At 37.9% G+C, this 20511-nt stretch overlaps 1 protein-coding gene across 4 annotated transcripts in view; it reads right to left on the bottom strand.

The window, feature by feature from the left end:
• Positions 1-20511, bottom strand: part of PRDM5 (PR/SET domain 5) — a 215679-nt gene that overhangs the window by 40635 nt on the left and 154533 nt on the right. For all 4 annotated transcript variants that reach the window (XM_074396953.1, XM_074396954.1, XM_074396951.1 and 1 more), the window contains one exon: positions 15748-15833. In XM_074396953.1, coding sequence (XP_074253054.1) covers positions 15748-15833 — 86 coding nt within the window. The remainder of the gene's footprint in view (positions 1-15747; positions 15834-20511) is intronic.

Raw genomic sequence — 20511 nt, 5'->3', positions numbered from 1 at the left:
GTAAAGCAGAGAAGGAGATGTCAGTTAAAACAAGAATAAAACTAACAAAAGTCTAGAAAAAGAATGGTATAATTTTGGGCTGGCAAATGAGATTGGAGAAATATCTGCTTTATATTTATTCCCTTGTTTTGAGTAATAGAAACTAATTCTATTTAGTGTGGCAACAAGCTTAAGGAAAGATGACAGTTGCAGAATTCCTCATAGCCAAGTGTGGTCATGTGGCAGTTGGTGAGAAGGACTTCCAGAAAGCTCCTGAGTGGAAGTGTAACCAGCAGGGGCACATTTTGTTGCCCTCTCTTGCCTCCTCCTTCCTGTTGCCTGGAATCAGGATGTGATGGCTAGGGTAGCAACATCCATCTTGAGTCACACTGGAACCTTGAAAATGGAAGCCATATGCCTTGATGACTTTGTGGAAGTGCCAAACTAGCCCTGGACTGCCTACCTCTGGACCCTTATGAATAAACCCCTTCATGTTTAAGATACATGAGTAAGTCTCTGTGACTAGCAGGGCAAGCAATTTCTGACACCAAGCTGGTTGAAAATATTAAGGATATAATTAGGGTATAATTCTGTGAGGGGCTGGCAGAAGTTGTAATGGTCCCTTATAGCTAAAACAGTTAAGAAACTGTGTGTCTGATGAGGTGTTCAAATTAACGTTGAACCATCTCAGGATAAGGGCAGGCATTCGGGTGGCTTAAGAGGAGCTCCTGCAGTCTTTACAACATGGAGATCATCTAAAAGATTGGTAGCTGAACATAAAAAAGAGAGAATTTGCAGGGTCTATTTTCTAATTGTTTTATTCTTGAGACCAAGTATATTATACATAGTTCATATGATTATTGGGACGATTTCTTGATTAGAATACAAGTACTTAACTCAGTACGTAGTATATAATGGTCAATAAATAGCTATTCATTCTAAAATGTGTTTTCTATATCTAATATTAAGTAATCAGATATTATTTGTTTCATGTACTTTTAGAAACTATCCTTTTTACATTAATAAAGATCCACTTACAAGATCTCCAATTATTACAGAAAAGATAGACAAATTCAAATAGTAATAAAAATATAAATTCCTAATAAGTAAATTTTATATTAATTGTAACATATCTTGAAATCAGATATATTGCTTGAAAATAACTGATCTCGGAGGTAAGAAAATGCAGAATATGACAGGTAGTACTTCACAATAAGATACTTTTAAAACAGGTAATAATTTTATATAAAATATTACTAAGCATCAAAAAGCCTATAAGAACTAAAAAATGATATAATATTCCTGCTCTCTAACCTAATCTGTTATTGTTTCCCTTTAATTTCATGACCAAAGGAATTTGAGACAAGATAACGTCATTGAAATGCTTGCAGAGAGAGAAATGTTCCTGCTGCAACCAGCTACACTCAGTCTTTAACATATTTTGACTTCAATTTCCTCATTTTTAAATAAAGTGGTTGGATCAACTGACCTCTTCTATGCTTTGCAGCTGGGATATTCTGTGACTCTAGACTGCACTCAGAATAGGTCACAAATAATGAAGACGTTTTAGAAATGTTGTGCAATGCAGTTCGTTCTCACTAGCAACAGCAAGTAACCACAGCCTTAACAATTATTACAGTTTTACTAGTCTCAACCTATGAGACCATTGCGTAATGTAAAAGAAAAAAGAGATATGAAAGAAAAATAGGTGGGTTCAAGGATATACAGAGTTGCTTGGACTGAACATTTTCTTTATTTCATAGGTTTGTGTTTCTAATAAGGATGGAGCACCTAGTGTTATTGCTCATCTTATTATTCCATTCTGTCACTGGGAAACCAATGAAAGCCTGTGCTGACTTAGTGTTACCTACAGAATCAATCCTATCTTCCAGTCCCGGCACCAAAAGCTCCTCAGAGTCTTGCCACGCCTGCCTGACCCCCACCTCATGCTCCAGTTCTCAATAACACATGCCGTGGGTTCTACTACACTGGGCTTCTCATCCACCCACAAATCACAGCTTCACATCCTTGCACACAGCACTTGGTTGGTTTGCAATGCCCTACCCACAATCTTGTTCCTTTTTCTAGAAAACTCAGTCTCATGCTTCCTGATCCAATTCAGATATCCTCAGTGGACCCTACCTGGTCTCCCTGGGGCAAAGCCAGCCGCTTAGTTTTCTGTGTTCCAATGTTTCCATCACGTGTGATTCTCTTTCACTGTAAGAATATCTAATGCAACAATGCAAGCATTCCACTCCCATCCTGCGTAGCAGAGAACTCCAGGTGGCTGAGACAGGTCTTAAACACTTCGTCCTTTCAATGTTAATAAAGATCTATTTAGAAAGTCTCCATTTTTACAGAAAAGACATATAAATACCAAGAGGATAGCATAAAATCATACAACATGCTATTATATTGCAGAATGACTGGATACATGAACTAAGCTCTAAGAGAAAAAGAGAGAAGGAAAACAATGACATAAAAGTTAAAAAAAAAAAAAACTGGGCTAATATAACTAATGTACCAGTAAAGTATGCCGATAGCAGAGGTGGCAGGGAAGGCTATTATCGAAAGTGAGACCTGACCAGGAGCTTTAAAAAAAGGGACTACTTTATTTGTACCCTCAAAAAGTATGGAAGCGGACCTAGGCAAGGATGGTCATCTTTAGGACAAGGACATGGTCAAATTGGCTGAAGCCCAGAGTGTCCAGGAGGAATGAAGCACAGGAGGGGCAGACAGCAGCAGCACAGCCAGGCTGGCACAGGGCACTCAGGCCAAGCTCCATTCTGCAGGCAGAGAGAAGCCACTGTAGGGAGGGCTTTGTTTGTTTTTTTTCTTTAGTAACTGAGACCCTTGATCAAAGCAAATGTGAATAAGTATTGATGCAGCCATACATGGGATGGATTAGACCAGCGATTCTTGAATTGTGTTTTGTAAAAGACTAGCCCCAGTGAGATGTTAGTGGAACACACACACACACACATACATACACCCTGACTTGCTAGGCTAAAACTATCCAGGCAAATGCAAGCCTAAACAAACTATAAGAAATGCCTTCATTGCTGGATTTCTCAGGATCTGGAATATGGTTACATGTATCATAAAACTGCAGGATTCAGACAGAGCATGTGATTTTTCCCAGAAATGCTGAAACACTTCTCTTCCCTTGGCTTCAGTGCCACCTCCCTGTTTTCTCCTGGTTCTCCTTCAGCCTCTTTGGCTGCCTTCTTGGTTTCTTTTTGGACAATCTTCTGGGGCTCAGCCCTTTTTTTTTTTCCATTCCACATAGATGTCTCCAATGAATTTTCTACTCCTGCAGACTAAACTGTCTTCTGATTCTCCCAACGCCTTTCCTTGCCTGACCCTTCTCTCAGTCTGAGGTAGCTGGTCTTCCTGTGCGCACATGCAGCACCCTGGGATACTTTCAGGGTCACCCTGGGATACTTTCAGGGTGGTCTTTTCCATGCTCTGTCTCATTGTCTTCTCCCCCAGACTCTGCAAGGGCTGCAACCTTTTCTTAACTGTTCCTTCAGTACACAACACATAGCACAGAAGCTGACTCTGTAACATTTAGTTGGCCATCTGAGACCAAATGCATGTTCTAAACAGTTACAATTAGAAACATATCATATTGGTCAAAGGAAGTTTCTTTAATCAGGAGTTCTCTATACAGGCAACAACTGTTTGAAGTCATTGTTAAGTGAAGTTAAATAGAAACTGTCATGGGCTTCCCTAAGATCAATTCTTTTGCTTTTGATGTTTGACATTATGTGAGATAATCAAGAAAGGCCCTGCATCACTGTGGTGTCATCCAACTTACACCACAGGGATCTAATTTTACTCTAATTGTTCAGAATCACAACAATATAAATCAATCAGTAAACTAAAAGTTCCATAAATAATCCTTCCAAAGGAAACTGTCTAAATTTTATATTATTCATATGTTCAAATGATAATGAGCTCAAAAGCTTCTCCAATATCTCAGTGAAACACTGATTCCAGCTAGGGTTACAGTCCCTGAGAGTTATGCGACAGGCAGGAGAGGAGGCACTCATGTGACACTGGCCTTTGCGCTACTGTACCCTGTCGGGACAGAAAAACACTGTTCACTTAAAATGCTGAGGTCTCTCCTGCCAGGTCTGGAGAGTGGATGGAAGATACAGTCCTTTGATTTTAGCCACAGATGTTTAATTCCTTGCTCTAAAGCAGTGGGAGGAAGAGGAAGACCAAATGGAGACTAGGAAAAGGCCACTGGGAAGCGTTCTACTGATTCTTCAAGGATGGTGTGCCTCAGAGCATCTTCTTGAGACACTCCCTAATCTCTGCCAAAAATCACCTGGGCAGGAAAATAAAAAACTGTCAGCAGGCTGAGGAGAGTCCGGGCTGAGGCTCAAGAAAAGAAAGATATCAAAGACATTTATATATATATATAAATTTATGGGGTATGAGTGCAATTTTGTTACAAGCATAGATTATGTAGCGGTTAAGTCAGGACATTTATGTTATCCATCACCCAAATGATATACATTATACCCATTAAGTAATTTCTCCTTATCCTTAACCCTTGCACCCCTCACCTCTGAGTCTCCACTGTCTATAATTCCATTCTCTATGTCCATGTTTTTAGCACCAACTTATAAGTGAGAACATGTGATGTTTGACCTTCTGTGTCTGGCTTGCTCCACTTCAGGTAATGGCCTCCAGTTCCATTCATACTGCTACAAAAATCATGATTTCATTTTTCTATGCTTAAATACTATTCCATTGTGTGTGTGTGTGTGTGTGTGTGTGTGTGTGTATTTTCTTTATCCATTCATCTGCTGATACTCAGGTTGATTCCACAACTTTGCTATTGTGGACAGTGCTGCAACAAACACGAATGCAGATATCTTTTTGATATAATGATTTCTTTGCATTTGGACAGGTACCCAGTAGTGGGCTTGCTAGATCAAACAGAACTAATTGATGATTGATGATGCCGGTACTGGCCAGTAACTAGCGAGAGATAAAGTGCTTAGCAGGGCTGAAAATGCCAACACTCTGAGATCACTGACCTTCAAAAGCTCCTCAAAAGCCCTGAAGGTAAAGCCCAAACACATTCATCCGGCATTCAGAGACGACCCCGTATCATCTTCCCTTTGTGCACCCAGAGCCTCTTTTTTTAGTACCTTCTATTCTACTCCATGACCCACCCATATGAAATTATCTGACACTCTCAGGCATCTTGTACTATACATTCGATCATGTATCGCTAGTACTTATTACAGTCCAGGCATATAGTTGGCTTACTAAATGTTTTCGGAATTAGTGAATTTTCCTGTATCCAGGTATCCAAGAAGCACCATCTTTAGATCAATGAGAACAATCTCAAAGCCGTGGCACAGTGATATATTAATGGCACACAGATAGTGACTAGTTGTAAAGTTATCTCTTATTAAAAATAAGTACAACAGTTTGCAAATAATCTACTTCCTCTTCGCAAATGAGGTGAGTTTTAACCTTAACCCCTGACCACACTAGTTTCATTCATTTCCATCCCAGTATGCTGTCCTAAAAGGGAAATAAAGCACAAGAGTTAAGGCTTGAACTTGAAGAATTGTCCACATTCCATGCTGTGGCCTGAGGTGTCTGTTCACTTGAGCTTTATCTGTCAGGTGTGTCAGTTAGATAAGTAGGGTGAAAGTGGCTTCATCAGGGGATCACGGATATCTGACTTTCCTGTGGCAAGTACACCTCTAAGAACAAAGTCTTCAGAGCCAGATGACAAGAATGGTCCAGACAGGCAACCAGGGAAGGCCAGGCCCAGTGTACATCAATGCAGAGCATCAAGTTCAGAGTAATAGGTATACATTTCCCTATTCCTGCCTAGACAGATAGAACTGCCTTGCACACAGTAAAATGTGGAAATGCAGGGAAGCACATGCAACTGAAGAAGACAACCACAGCAACAAGGAAGGGCCACTGAGAGCTAAGAGAGACTCCAGGATCCATGCCAAAGACTCCAGGATCTCGGAGTAGGCCTGGTACCAGTTATACACGTGGGACCCAGTACTTTCCCATGCTATCACTTGGCATACTTGGCATTTTGTGTTACTTAAAATAATTTCCTTAATGTCCTTCTTTCCTGACAGACACAAGCAGGGCCTGTGACACTACATCTTCTGGCATGCAGTTGGCACGTCACAAACATCTGATGAATGCACAAACTCTTGCCTATTCATACCTTCTTGTCAAGTCTTTAGTGAGAAGAAATTGCTGATTAAAAAAGAATTAAACTTATGACAGACTCCTAGCTCCACTGAAGGTAGAGACAAGTTCTGATTTGTGTACTGCTATAGTCCCAGCTCATAGCACACTGTAGTCATTTAATCAATGTTGAATAAATAAACAAATGGATTCATATGTCTTATCTAGATATATAATTTCTGGGTTAATTTGATAAATTTAATAATTTGCTTCTGACCATAACTTCACTTCATTCCTTCAATGAACCTAATAACTCACTAGGTGCCAGGCACATAGCTGCTAAGGAAAAAGAGATGCATGCTACAATTTCTGTCCACATGAAAGTCACAATTTAAAAAAGGAGAAACATATAAACAAATTAGGACAATAACTTTTCTAAATTCAAAAACAGAGGCTTGTGTACTTTAAACAGCTTTAGACAGGAAGCATTAAAATAAAAAGTCCCAAATAGGGAACATCCCAACCAACCTCCTAATCATAAGCAGAGATTACCCATGATTGAGTTTACCAGACCACCACCTCAACGTAGAGAACCACCTTCCTGCTGCCCCAAAACAAGTGTCATTCGGATCACAATAGTACTGCTAGAGAACCCAGTTTCAGACTCTTTTGTTGGCATTTAAGGTTCTAAAAAGTATTAAGAAGAAAACTGTATAATGATGATAAGCCTATTCACTTTAACCAACTTAATATCACACCAATCATAAGGCCGATTACTTAAAAATAAAGCTGTTAATTTAACTTATTTATACAAATTTCCATGTTACATAGCAAATTTGTCATCAGATTTTGGACCTACAGATTAAATAGTATATAAGTATAATCACAGCCTTTAATTCACACTTTTCTGAGTCTGTCATATCTTTTTCAGAATAGTATAAGCCTTTCTAAACAACTGTTTGTATATATTTTTAAAATTGAATTTTAAGATGTATATTTTCCAAAAACAAAATACAACTCCCATTGGTAAATGGGATATTGAGACACAACAGCTAATTTCTGCTTGGGAACATTTAGTAAGTGTTCACTTTAATGCTCTCTCCAGAAATGTCAATCATTTAAAATATAGAAGAATATTATACAACTAAAATTGTACTTATGCAGCATTACGTAGTATTTAGTACTTGTTGGAGTATCTATTGCTACATGATAAACCATTCTAAAACTTAATACATTATTATTGTTTATGGTTTAACATTTGATTGTAATTATTTTTAATGACATAAAATAACCTTATTTTCCATGGTTCTGTGAGTTGACAGGGCTCTGCAAGAGTTTTCACTTGGAGTCTTCCTTGCAGTTGCAGTCAGCTGGCTGCAGCGGAAGTCATCTGAAGGCTCAGCTATGCTAGAAAGCCAAATGGCTTACTCAGATGTCTGGCAGTACACATTGGCTGTTGTATGGCATGCCTATCTGGACTCTCCAAATTACCTGGGTTTCTCACAACATGGTCCCAAGAGATACAGACAAAAGTTACCAAGCTTCCCCTGTCCTAGCATCTGAGGCCCTAGCACATCACTTCTGCTGCATTCTATTAGCCAAGCAAGTCATTGTGCCCAGCTCAGATTCAGGAAAGGGGAACTGGACCGTACCTGTTAATGTGCAGCAAGTGCATACAGGGAGGAAGGAGATTACCGGCACCATCTTAGAGACTACCTTATTAAACCATTATTCCGACTAATCCACATTATGTTCCAGATGGGTAGTACTAGCTTCTCCTCTCCCCAAAAAGCTCAAGTTAGGCAAAGACATATTGAATGAGAATGCAAATACCATTTAAAAAATGTAGAAAAATCACAGCCAATGCCTCTAGTCCGTTCAATCCCTCACATCAATGTAACACTACTCTTATAACCTTAACTACTGTAAAACAGAATTTAGTCCCACAAAAGACTTTTGTCTATTTTCCCACTGAATAACTCAACAACCCAAAAAAATTGTCAAGAGAATGAAATCCAACTTATTTAAAAATTTCACCTTTTACTCTCAAAGCCCATCAAAACCCAGAGCACCATGATCTAGTACGCCTGGACCAGAAGTCCTTGTTTCAGGAACATCATTTGGTATGCCAAAAAAGTATTCCTTACTGGGAAATTTAAAACTTTCTTTTCTGGTGATATTTAAGAGAGCTGACTGGCTCATGGGCAGGTTACACAGAGATTAAGAATAGAGGGCACTCTGCCAAGTGGGTTGATGACCACCAGAAAGAATTTTCACAAAAGGGAAATGAAGAAAAAGAAATGGGGTAATGATGCTGTTGGTCCCTGAAAGGGAAGTGATTTTTCAAATGGTCTGATTTTCCCTTTTACAAAGGAAAATGCCTTATTGTGATAGAATATGAATGCCCAATTTCATTCAGGTATATATTTGGAGCCAAATAAAATACAATCGTATTTTAAAGTCATTTATCTTAAATAATTCATTGGCAAGACACACAAAATTCCCCAAGAAATACGTGGATTCCAGAAACAATAAAAGATTCACTAATTCCCAAATCAATTAAAGATAATTTCAAACAGTTACAATGAGGCATATTCTCTTGTCCCTATAAAACATAAACTGACGAAGCTCAGAAATTCTAAAACTGTTAAATTTTCTCTAAAATCATAATACACTATTTTTAAAACTTATCAAATTTGTACATCTCTTCTTCTTAACCAGACATAAAAACAGAAATAGCTAAACGTGTTCCTCAGGCACTTAACCCAGATAATTGTGAACCCCGTACCCGTTCCTCCTCCTCCTTCCTCTCTATACCCACAAGCTGCTCTTTCTTTCTCTACGTGGAATATCACAATATCCCAAAATGCCCCTTCTATGCATCCTATATTCATCTGTGACTCCGCCCTATTCTTCACCACCTATACAGGATATGTCTAAACCTTGTCCAAACTTTGTCAATACTTATCTCAAAGGTGCCCCTCATATCTGTACCCTATTCTCAGATCCCATGGCCACCTCATGTGGGTCCCTATTCCTGCTCACCTGGCTCCATCATGTCTCCTGACCGGGCCTCCCTGATTCAAGTGCTGCTTCCTTCAATTCTTGCTGGAGAATAATTCAGAGCAACCTTCCTAAGAGGTAAAACTGATAATGTTACTCCTCTACTCAAAATCAAACACACACACAACAAAATGTTTTCCCAATTCATACCAACTCGTCAATCTCAGCCTGTCTCAACAGAAGTCATCCTTCAACATGTATCCTCAAAGTCAGTCACAGTGGACAGGTCACCCTTACTGTATCTGTAGGTGCATACTTTGCTCATGCAGTCACATTTTCCCTGGCCTGCTCTCCACCATACTCCTTCAAACACAACTCAAATATCACTCTCTATCTCTAGTCCTAGAATCCACCAGCCCTCCACAACCTGACTCAACCAACTTCCTTTTGCAACTGTCTCCTAAGCTTTTTATGCATGCCTCCTAATGTGTCCATGAGGATTTCAAGCTGATTCTCACCCTTAAAAGACTCCTTTCTGTTCTCAACCAAGGCTGCATATACTGTATACAATGCCCCTGGAGCTAGGAAAGTTCTTGCCTTCTCCTTTCTTTAGAATACAGTAGCCCTCACTCCTCCTGCCTTAGTTCACATACACATCTTAATTCACATAGAATGACTTATTTTTCCTTCAACATCATGCTCACACTTACTCACACGGTTCATTCATCTGCTTGACGTATTGGTCAAAATTTTTTTTGGATAATTTTCAAATCCTACATCAAAAGACCACCCAAAGCCTCTAGATAAATTCAAAAGTGTCTGATGTCTAGGAACTCTGAGATCCCTACCCTTGTTTGGGCTCAGAGTCTCACGGTGTCACTGCATGGTATCAAGAGAAAGGCATAGGTCTGTTAAACCCAGATCTGGACTCTGAACAACCTGGGGATCAGGGACAAGAAAGTTCATGAAAGAAAATTAATAAAATATAAAACAATCTAAGACTTGCTGTTAGTTGTAACCACAGGCAATTCCATTTTAATTTTGTAAGAACTAATTTGGCTGTTTCTGCAAACAAGGCTGGAAAGAACTGCCATCTTAGAAACCTGAAACCTGTATAAGATAATTGGGTTTTTGAAATGGTGTTCAAAAGGCAGAGTTTCTGAAATAACTTTCTAATTGGTCCAGGTGCCTTCCATGTTGAAATCAAACGTGATTATATAAGACATGAAGTTTTCTGTGGTAAACAGTTACAAACAACAATTTCTTTTGAACCTAATGTTTATAAAATGTATATTTATAAGCTTTTGCCCTAACTCACTGAGTGACTGTTTTGGCTTAATGTGTCTAATGCAATGAAAACATAAGCTCTACAATTTCCAGATGATCCATAGTTTCTAAGAACAATGTACTAAAATGGACTTGAAGCACTGCACACAAAGAGTTCAGCAACTAGCACTTATCTACCTCAGTGTACTTTGGAGTAGTCAAGAGGACCTTTGAGACAGAGACAGCAGACACAAGAAGGGAAAGGTCTGAAAGCATGCCAGGAGCACCCCCAAAGTCCAAGGCCTTGGAAAAATTCAAATCTTCAAACCAAATCTTGGTTTAAAGCTACAGTGTGAAAACTAAGACAATCTTGGCCAGGCATGGTGGTCCACACCTATAATCCCAGCACTTTGGGAGACTGAGGCCAAAAGATCACTTAAGCCTGGGAGCTCAAGACCAGGCTGTGGAACATAGCAAGATCCTGTCTGCACAAAAAATAAAAAACATTGCCAGGCATGGTGGTTCATGCCTGTACTCTCAGCTACTCAGGAGGCTGAGACTATAGAACCACTGAATCCAGGTGTTCAAGGTTTCCGTACACTATGACTGCACCCTACACTTCAGCTTGGGCAGTAGAGAAAGACCCTCTCTCTTAAAAAAATTAATAAATAAAATATATTCTCCAAAAGATGATCTGCTCGATCCAAATAGCTGTCTCATCCACCACCCAAGCAAAAAACAAAGAACCTGAGTGGGATAGGAGAAAGCAGTTCTAGACACAGATGAGAAATGGCTCCAAGTGCCAATGCCCTGTGGGAGAGCTTGCTGAGGTTTGCCTGAGGTTGCCAGGGTCTGACTGCATCCTAGGAAACAGACCCCTTTATAGAAACCATAACAAATTGGCCTAAATCCACATAGGGACTCTAAGTAGGGGTGCTTCCCCGACTGAATAAAGGAGCTAACTGGACATGGAATGGAAGATGTTCTGAATTTATCAGCTCCTGGGTAGAAAATTAATCTAGAGCTATTAAGTGGAAAAAGTTATCCCTCAAAACCCTACACAGTTAAAAAGAAACCACTGCTTATAGAATGTCGAAAGCCACAAAAAACATCACCCCCAACTTAATGACAAAAAGCTGAAAAATTTAGAGTCATTCTTTTGAGCTTAAGGTCATGAAACATTTTGTGAGGTAAGGTCACAAGACAATCAGATGAACTAAATGTCAAATAATGGAACACAGAATGTCTCACCTTTGTCAGAGGAAGAGAGAGCTATCATAACTGGGTAGGAAGGAAAACAATGAGAGTTGATTCCTTAAAACCCCAAACCTAGATCAGCTACTGATAAGAATGACTCAAGCCCTGACTCACATTAATGGCCTAGCAGAAGAAGAGGTGTACCTGTTTCCAGGCATAAGCAGTATTTCCTTTAGTCTCCAATTAGACTTACAGACTTAGTTTCTTTTACACACACCACACACACCACACACACACACACACATACACACACACACACACACACACACACACAAACAGACATTCAATCAAAAATTATGTGATACTTAAAAAGCAAACTCCTGCAACCTTTCCACTAATTATCAAGAGAGAAGGGTCAAAACAATGAGATCCACAGATGGACCTGATGGTAGAAATACGAAAAGAGAATTTAAAATAATTACAATTAATATGTCAAAGAATCTAGTGAAAAAGGTGGGCCACACAGATGAACAAAATGGCAAATTCAACAGAAATATAGAAACCATTTATTTTCTTATTTTTAAATGTAACTTTGCAACTGCAATGTGTTATGGCCCAAATGTAATCGTATCTTTTATGAACTGAGTCTTACAGGGTCTTACCCTGTCATTTAGGCTGGAGTGCAGTGGCACAATCATAGCCAACTGCAGCCTCAAACTCCTCGCCTCAAGTAATCCTCCCACCTCAGCCTCCCAATGGGCTGGGAATACAGGAATAATCCACTGTGCCATGCCTTATAGAAACTACTATTAAAAATCCAAGTGAAAATGCTAGAGATGAAAAACATATTATCAAAGATAAATTCTTTCAATAGGGAGACTGAGAACAACAGAGGTAGAAAAATCAATGAAATTGAAAATGTCAATAGAAATTAGAAACAGAGAAAAACACTGAGATTTTTTAAAATGCAAAGGAAACAGAAAGAGAATAGAGTACTCAAGAGCTCTGAAACAATATCAAATACTCTAATGTGTAACTGGTGCCCCATAAGAAGACAGAAAGAAAGGTATTAAAAAAATTTTTTTAACGGCCAAGAATTTTCTGAGATATAATTAAAGATAGCAGACTACAGATCTAAGCTGGAAAAATACAATGGAAAAACATAAATAGGCACAACATAGCCAGAATCTGAAAACCAAGTATAAAGAAAATATACTGAAGGAAATAAAATCACCAGCCTTGACCTCAAACCCTGGTCTCTCCATGAAAGGTCAATCATTAATTGGAATTTAGCAAAATTATCTCCCACATCTGGGGCTCTTACTGCACCCTATAGACAATAACTAGGGTAAATGGCTTTGTGTTCCTTCAAGAAGGCATTCGTGCAGTTACTACAGAAAGCAAACCTGGGGGTAGAGGCCTGACACAGCATCTAGGGTCATCTCACCAAAACTTCCTGAAGATGTACCTTACTGAATTAAATAGCTTTTCTTTTCTGTTGTTATACTGGAATTAAAAACTTTTAAAATAGAACCAAAAGGGTCTGGGAATTACAGCTCTCTAAATGTCTACGTAATGTGAATGTAAAATTGAAGCTGAAATGTGTTACGGCCCAAATGTAATAGTATCTTTTTGAATTGAGACTTACAAAATGCAAATAACACTGGGAAAATATGACCTTGCAGAGGTTGTTTCTCTAGAACATTTTAAAAATATCTTTTGAGTTTTAATAGTAGTTTGATTTTACTAGCTGATAACCTTAGTAGGCTTTTAAAAATTTGAAATTTTTTGAAAAATCTGGACTAATATGCAAAGGTTATGTGTATTTATTCAATGCTTAGGAAACAGAATTTTCAAAATAAAACTGAGTAAAATATTTTAAAAATGCATGAAAAAGGAATGTTAAAGAAGAGTTTGAGGTAAAACCCAAAAGGCTTACACATATTTACCCTGTTTCTTGGATAGCACTCTCTACTCATTGTTGGGGATCCTGCCTAAAATCCTGGGTCCTTCTGGTCTGTGCATTCTCTTTAGTTCCCTTAGTCAAAGCCTAGCATTTGTTTTCTTTCCGTGTAGTTAATGTCAGAAAACTGACAAGGGGCCATCTGCAGCTGAATACTTTGGAGACAGTATTGGGATCTTTAAATCGAGGTTCAAAAGTTCAAAAGAATACGGGACTTTTAAATTTGGGGTCGTTACTATAATTTGTTTAGTCTGGAAATATACCAGAAAATATATGAGAGAGTAGAATCAGAAAATATTCAATTAAATAATAGGCAAAAAATTGCAAATGGTCTCTGTAGTCAGTCTCTCATATCCTAACTTTGCTACTTACTTGGTTTGTGCCTCAATTTCTTGTTTTTCAAAAAGAAATCATAATAACAGTTACCTCATAGAGTTGTTGTGATGCTTAAATGATTTAATGAATGTGAAGGCCTAGAGAGTACTAGCATGTAATTAGTGGTTTTTATATTTTTATTCATCTTAACTATCTGTATTATTCTGATTAATTACTTTATATTAAAACAAAGTAAGAAACAAATTAATTGAATTGGAAACATCTCACCTTCTGGAGAAAACTCAAAAGATATTTTTTCGTGCAGTGATTTAAACTTATCCTGTGTGTAAACATGTCTATCTTCAGTAATCAAGTAAAACAGCATCATATGTAAATTTCTGCCAATATCACTGGTTTTTATTAAGAGGAACCCGAACCTTTGCCTATATGTTGGCATCTTCTAAATAAACATATTATTGATATATTTGTGACAATTGCTCACATATAAAATAACTTCCAAATCTAAAACTAATTTAAATCTCCTTCATAATACTCATTGTGAAATATTTTGAGTATTGTACATTTAAATCATACCAGGAATATCTGTCTAATCCTTTATAAACAGGAATATCTGTCTAATCCTTTATGGTTTATGAAGTACTTTTCTATCTAGGAAGTACTCCAATTCCTAATATTCATATAATATGAATATGATACTACAAACTAGAAGAATAAACCTGTTATAGATTTGCTTTAATGAGTGGAGAAGTTTCCTCTCTTCACCACAAAAACAAAAAGAGTATTTTCTTAAGGGGACTTCAGAGGATAGCTTTTAGGTGCTACAGAACTGAAATGGAAGGCTACAATATTTTTATACTGGGAAGAATATTATTATTATGTGTTTTTTCCAAACTTTTTATTTTATAGCTAAGGTAAAAAGTAAAATTCAGGAGAGGCTTAAATTAGAATTGTTCTAAAGGGGATTAGGTAAGTCTTAAAATTTGGAAAAAAAAATATCATTTACATACAGACCATAAGCACTTTAAAAGGGCAAACTGAAAAGGATCTGTCAAAGATAATGCAGTGAAATGCTGTATAGAGCAAAATCAAGAACAGCTATTTAAAACAATACAAAATTTCCATGTGGAAAGTTCATTTAAAGTGTCTAATTGTGCCTTAAATGGAATAGTGAGCTATGAAATGGTGGCTGATGGTGAATGAGCTGCTTACATTTTTTTAAAAGCATGTGAGACAGATACTTGAGTCTGGAAAAGGCATAGATAACAGAGTGACAACAGTCCAGTAAAAGTGTTGTCAGCAAGGGAACAAAGAGCACCCTGGGAAGAATGAGCCACAGCACTAGGCATGCCCTGTGAAGCACTGAGATACACTTCCTTATTTTCCACCTGTCCTGGTAATTTATCTGCAATGTCTTTGCAAATACACTTGCTCAAAAGTATTACTCAATGGCCAAATGCTGACACACTTGCAGACTCTATTAAAAATCTTCCTATTACTGGAAAATATTCTGCAAGAAAAACCTTTAAATATTGTAGTATTAAAATGTTAAAAATCTATTTATCTGGCAGTTGGTCATTTGCAACTCCTGAAAATTGATTCCTGATTCAAAGACTAGAAATCCCTTTGGGATTTCAATTTTTGTTTTTTGTTTTTTCATTGTTTTATCTTTTAAAAAAATTATCCTTAAATGTCTATCATAAATATAGATATATAACCTCCAGTATATTGCCTTTATTTTGTAAAAAAGTTAAATACATTTATTTTAAAGTAAGTATGGTTTTTATTATCGATATTAATGAGACAGATTATAATCTTACCCTGGTGTGAGTACGAATGTGCATCTTCAGTCCATCATTTTTACTGAATCCTTTTTCACAGTAAGGGCACTGATAGGGACGTTCGCCTACAAAGAAAGGAAGCCTCCATATCAGAAAAAGGTAAAGTAGCAGAACCAGTCCTGTGCTATCACTTCTCACACACTCAGATCCTGGCCACCACATATGCCCCATGCTACTTCAAGAAGTGGCTACAGGGACAGAGGGGCAGACCCAAGCATGGGCCGTGCAGGACAGCAGTGGACTGTGGCCTCCCCTCCTACGGAGAGAGCACAGAGCTCAGAGCACTTCTAATACCCTAAAATAAACAACATTTACCAGTAGCATATTTGCTGCATATTTCTTTTAATAGTTGAGCTCAAATTAAATCTCCTAATTTTAAGAATTTGTTAAAAATATTTTATGTTAATCACTTTGCTCCGTTACTGTGCTACTCTTGAAAAAGGAATTATTTAACTGATTCATTGACATCTTACTTTGTTTTATTTTTTGTTTCATATAAATGAATTTGTCTCAGTTAAGACTGTGAATTTCAAAAGAATTTCATGAAATCGGTATATGTTCAAAAGGACCATTGGTAGTTCAGCTAAATAATAATTAATCCATACTTCCTGATATAATCAAATACCTCTCACCTAGAGGCTATAATTTAGAAAATAGCCAAGATGTTTTTTCATAACAAGCAAGCACATGTATACACAGCACATTTAAAAAAAAAAATTGTACTGTGAAGTAACAAAATGTAATCTCCAAAAGGGATCTGAAGAGGCCAAATTATTTATGATGGACAGTAGTTCAAAATCACAGCTCAAAATCACAAATTGATTTATTCTTTCATTGAACAATGTACTTTCACGGCAGGATGCTAGACCCTGGCTGCAATCAAAGATTAACATGATAAAATATTTTCCTTCAGCTAATATAAAACTTCTGTCTTTCCTTCCCTTCAGAGCCAGGCCTTTTGACTAGCAGGGTATGTTCTTCCTTTGCTCTCTCATGTTCCACTTGGTTTTGATCCTAATTCAATCTGGATATCATATGTGTTATCCCAGTGAATTCTCTTACGGGGTCAACAATGCCCCTTGTTGGTTGATCCACTGATCACTTTTCATCAAGGCCTTCCTTGACTCTCTCTCCCCTGTCCCTGACACTGCTTCATGAAATGGACAGTTACATTCCTGGGTCTCAAGGCTGGCCCCGTTGCGTAATGGCCTTACACTGTTCTCCCAAACTTTGATTCCAGCAGTAACATCATGTGGAAGCACCTGCAGCGGTGCCCCCTGCCAAGTAGAATTTTGCAGCCTCTCCTCCTTGCGGAGGAGCACTCAGGACTCTCCTTTTGGACCAGGCACTGTAAAATGGTGACAAACACCAAAAGTAGCAAGAAACTAAAAACAACAATCACAGCACAAACAGGAACAGGACCCTTAAATGAGCCATCCATACTTGCCAACTTCTCCGAGAGAAAATCAACCTTTGCAGTAGGTAAGCTGACCTAGGATTATGAACCTTAGGATCATTGTGACTCTAGGAAGGTGTGGCTTTTCACATTCAGTAGAACAAAGGCTAGGTAACATCTAGGACAATATAATCTTATTTTAACCCTAAGTTGATTGTACATGCTTATCCAAATTCCAGATGTCTATTGAGCCCCGGTCTCCAGGTAGAGATATATCGAACAGGTACCCTCCTTTGTGTATCTCACAAATAGCTTAAATCAGCATGCATTGTTTTGAATTCGTTGTATTTATCATTTGGTCTTGTGCATGCTATATATCCTGTCCTGATTAGTTATACCACATTCACCTAGTTACCAAATAAAAAACTTGGGAGCCATCCAAGATACACTCCCCCCGACACTTTTTTACTCACTTCTCCCTCCATCCAGTCTCTAAGTCACAATGATTTCACTTCTCTGATATTTCTAGAATTTTTCTACTTCAGGATGATGATAGAAATGAACATCACAGCACTAGCAGTAACAGCATCAGCAGCAATAGTAGGAGTACAGCAGGAGTTTTCATTTATTGCGATCTTAATCACTTAACCTTGAACCACAAAGGAAAAGGACAAGCAGAAAACAGCGGAATGTGACTGCTAAATGGTGGTAGCTCCTTCGTCACACAATTCCAGATAATTTTTCATTTTCTTCTTCATAAAGTATAAAAAGTCATTTATTAGATTTTTCAAAGTTTGTTTTACTTTAGTGATAGATAACAAAGAAGGCTAAAATGATTCCTTCTTATTTATTAACAGTGAAATCCATCAACAAGTCAAATCTATATTAGGGATAAAGCATGGTAAGAATAGTAATGTGCTCTACACTTATGTAAAACTGTTTTTCTAGCAAGCCTAAGATAATTTACTATTCATAGCTATTCTCTTTGTATCACATAGCTTTATGTGTGGTTTTGTTCTCCAGACAGCAATAGAATAGCTAGCAAACAAAAACAAAAGACTTGCAGTCATCAGGTAAACAATTGTATGTTAATCCTAATATAATATACCAGGTTACTATTCCCTTTCATAGTAGCCGAAATCCATCAACAAAGAAATATAGTTAAAGACTAGTAAGGAATTTTAAAGAAGAAACATAACAAATTCATTTCCAATTTTATCTACTGTCATAATATAGGAATTCTGTTCAGAGACTTAAAAAGGCTAACTTAAGGCATAGCTTTTAAATCCTTCTTAGGAATGTCATTGTCCTGGGTTTGAATACTGCTCATCCTCCTTCCAGCTGTAACTCCAAGAAAGTCATCCAACCTCACTGAAACTTTGAAAATTCTATCTTATGGGTGCACTGACCATATATCCAGCTTTATCTAAAGTAGTCTCCCTTTATGCCTGTTATCCCAGAACAATATAGTAATAGCTGGTTAATTTTACAGTCAACTTGACTAGGTTAAGGGATGTGGCCAGATAGCTGGTAAAACATTATTTCTGGGTCTGTGAGGGTGTGTCTAGAAGAGATGAACATTTGAATCAGTAGACTGGAAAGAAGATTCACCCTCACCAATGTGGGCGGGCTTCATTCAATCCATTGAGGGCCCGGATAAAACGAAAAGATGGAGAAACAGTAAATTAATTAATTCTCTCTCTGTTTTCCTCTCTCTCCTTCCCTCCCTCAATCTCTCTCCTTTATCTGAGATGACATCTATCTTCTGCCCTTGGACACAGAAGCTCCCAGTTCTCTGGCCTTCGGACTTCAGTACTTACATCAACAAACCCCTGGTTTTCAGGGCCTTTGGCCTTTGACTGAGTTACATGATTGGCTCCCCTGGTTTGCAGAATTTCAAACTCAGGCTACATTACACCTCTGGTTTTCCTGGGTCTCTTGCAAATGGCACATCAGGGACTCCTTGGCCTCCATAACTGTGTAAGCCAAGTCCCATAATCAATCTCCTCACATATAATGTATCTATACATACCCTATTGGTTCTTTTTCTCTGGAGAACCCTAATACAATATTACTCCCTTTCACTCTCGTAAGTGTCTCAACTGGGACAATAGATATATGGTCACTTGTTATGAATGAAACTGCACCCTCCCACACCAAATTCATACGTTTAAGTCCTAAAGCTCAGTACCTCATAATGTAGCCTTACTTGAGAATTCAGCTGTTGCTAACATTACTAGAGTAGTGTGGACCCCTAATCAAATATGATTGATGTCCTCATAAAAAGAAGGCCTTGTGAAGACAGACACATACAGGGAGAATGCCATGTGAAGACTGGAATTATGCTGCCACAAGTCAAGAACTATCAGAAACCAGGAGAGAGGCCTGGAGCAGATCCTTCCCTTGAACCTTCAGAGGCAGCATAGCCATGCAAGTGCCTTGATCTCAGACTTACAGACTTACCGAGAGACGACACAGTTTCACTGTTTAAGCCACTCAGTTGGTGACATCTTCTTACAACAGCCTAACAAATTAACATAATCATTCTACTCTTAATGGTGGCAATTATTCTTATCACTATGTCTACACATCTGCTGCCCATTAGGCCTACACAAACCACTCAGAGTAAAAACTGGCACCTCTAGATGACTGACATTTCTGCCCCATCCCTCACAACACTGAGCCGACAAATCTGGGAAACTTGTGTAAATACAACTCCATTCATTCATTCTATCCTAGAATGTACTCCACCTTTAAAGTGCATCACCATGTAAATGGCTTTTATAAGCAATTTATTTGAAAACTATAGTGTGTAGTCTGCAAATCAGTTTAGACTCTAAATTAAACTGCTACCCTCTTGGTTGAAGGATGTTTAGGGCAATCCAGCCTCTCTTTTGGACTACAAAGACAAAGTTATCTGCTGTCCCACACAATCTGAACCTGAAGGTTACCTGTACAGTCAACATGTTAATAACTATTAAAGTCATTTTCTTAATTTGCATATTAAAGATAAGTTATTACGTTTTCTTCACATTATGCATATAATATTTTCCTTCATTATTTCCAATTACTGTGAAGAATGTTTCTAAGAAATATTTTCATCTACACATAAAATAATCCTGAGGAAAACAAAAACTTACTTTCAATTTTAGTCAACTCTAAGAATACAGGTCACTGTCAGTACATGGGCTCTGATGTACAATGTGATCCAAGTCCAAATAACTACTATTTTTTAATGTCTCAAGTAGATTTAGACACTATCTTTATTTTGCTTAGGTTAGTCACAGTATTCAAATTCTGACTAATAGGTAAATTAATTAATCTGAAAATTAGCCAAAAAAGTAGCT

This window comes from Saimiri boliviensis, chromosome 3, assembly GCF_048565385.1.
Source record: "Saimiri boliviensis isolate mSaiBol1 chromosome 3, mSaiBol1.pri, whole genome shotgun sequence".
Taxonomy (NCBI): Eukaryota; Metazoa; Chordata; class Mammalia; order Primates; family Cebidae; genus Saimiri; species Saimiri boliviensis.
The sequence above is the reverse complement of the archived record's forward strand: the minus strand, read 5'-3'. Positions and strand labels throughout refer to the sequence as shown.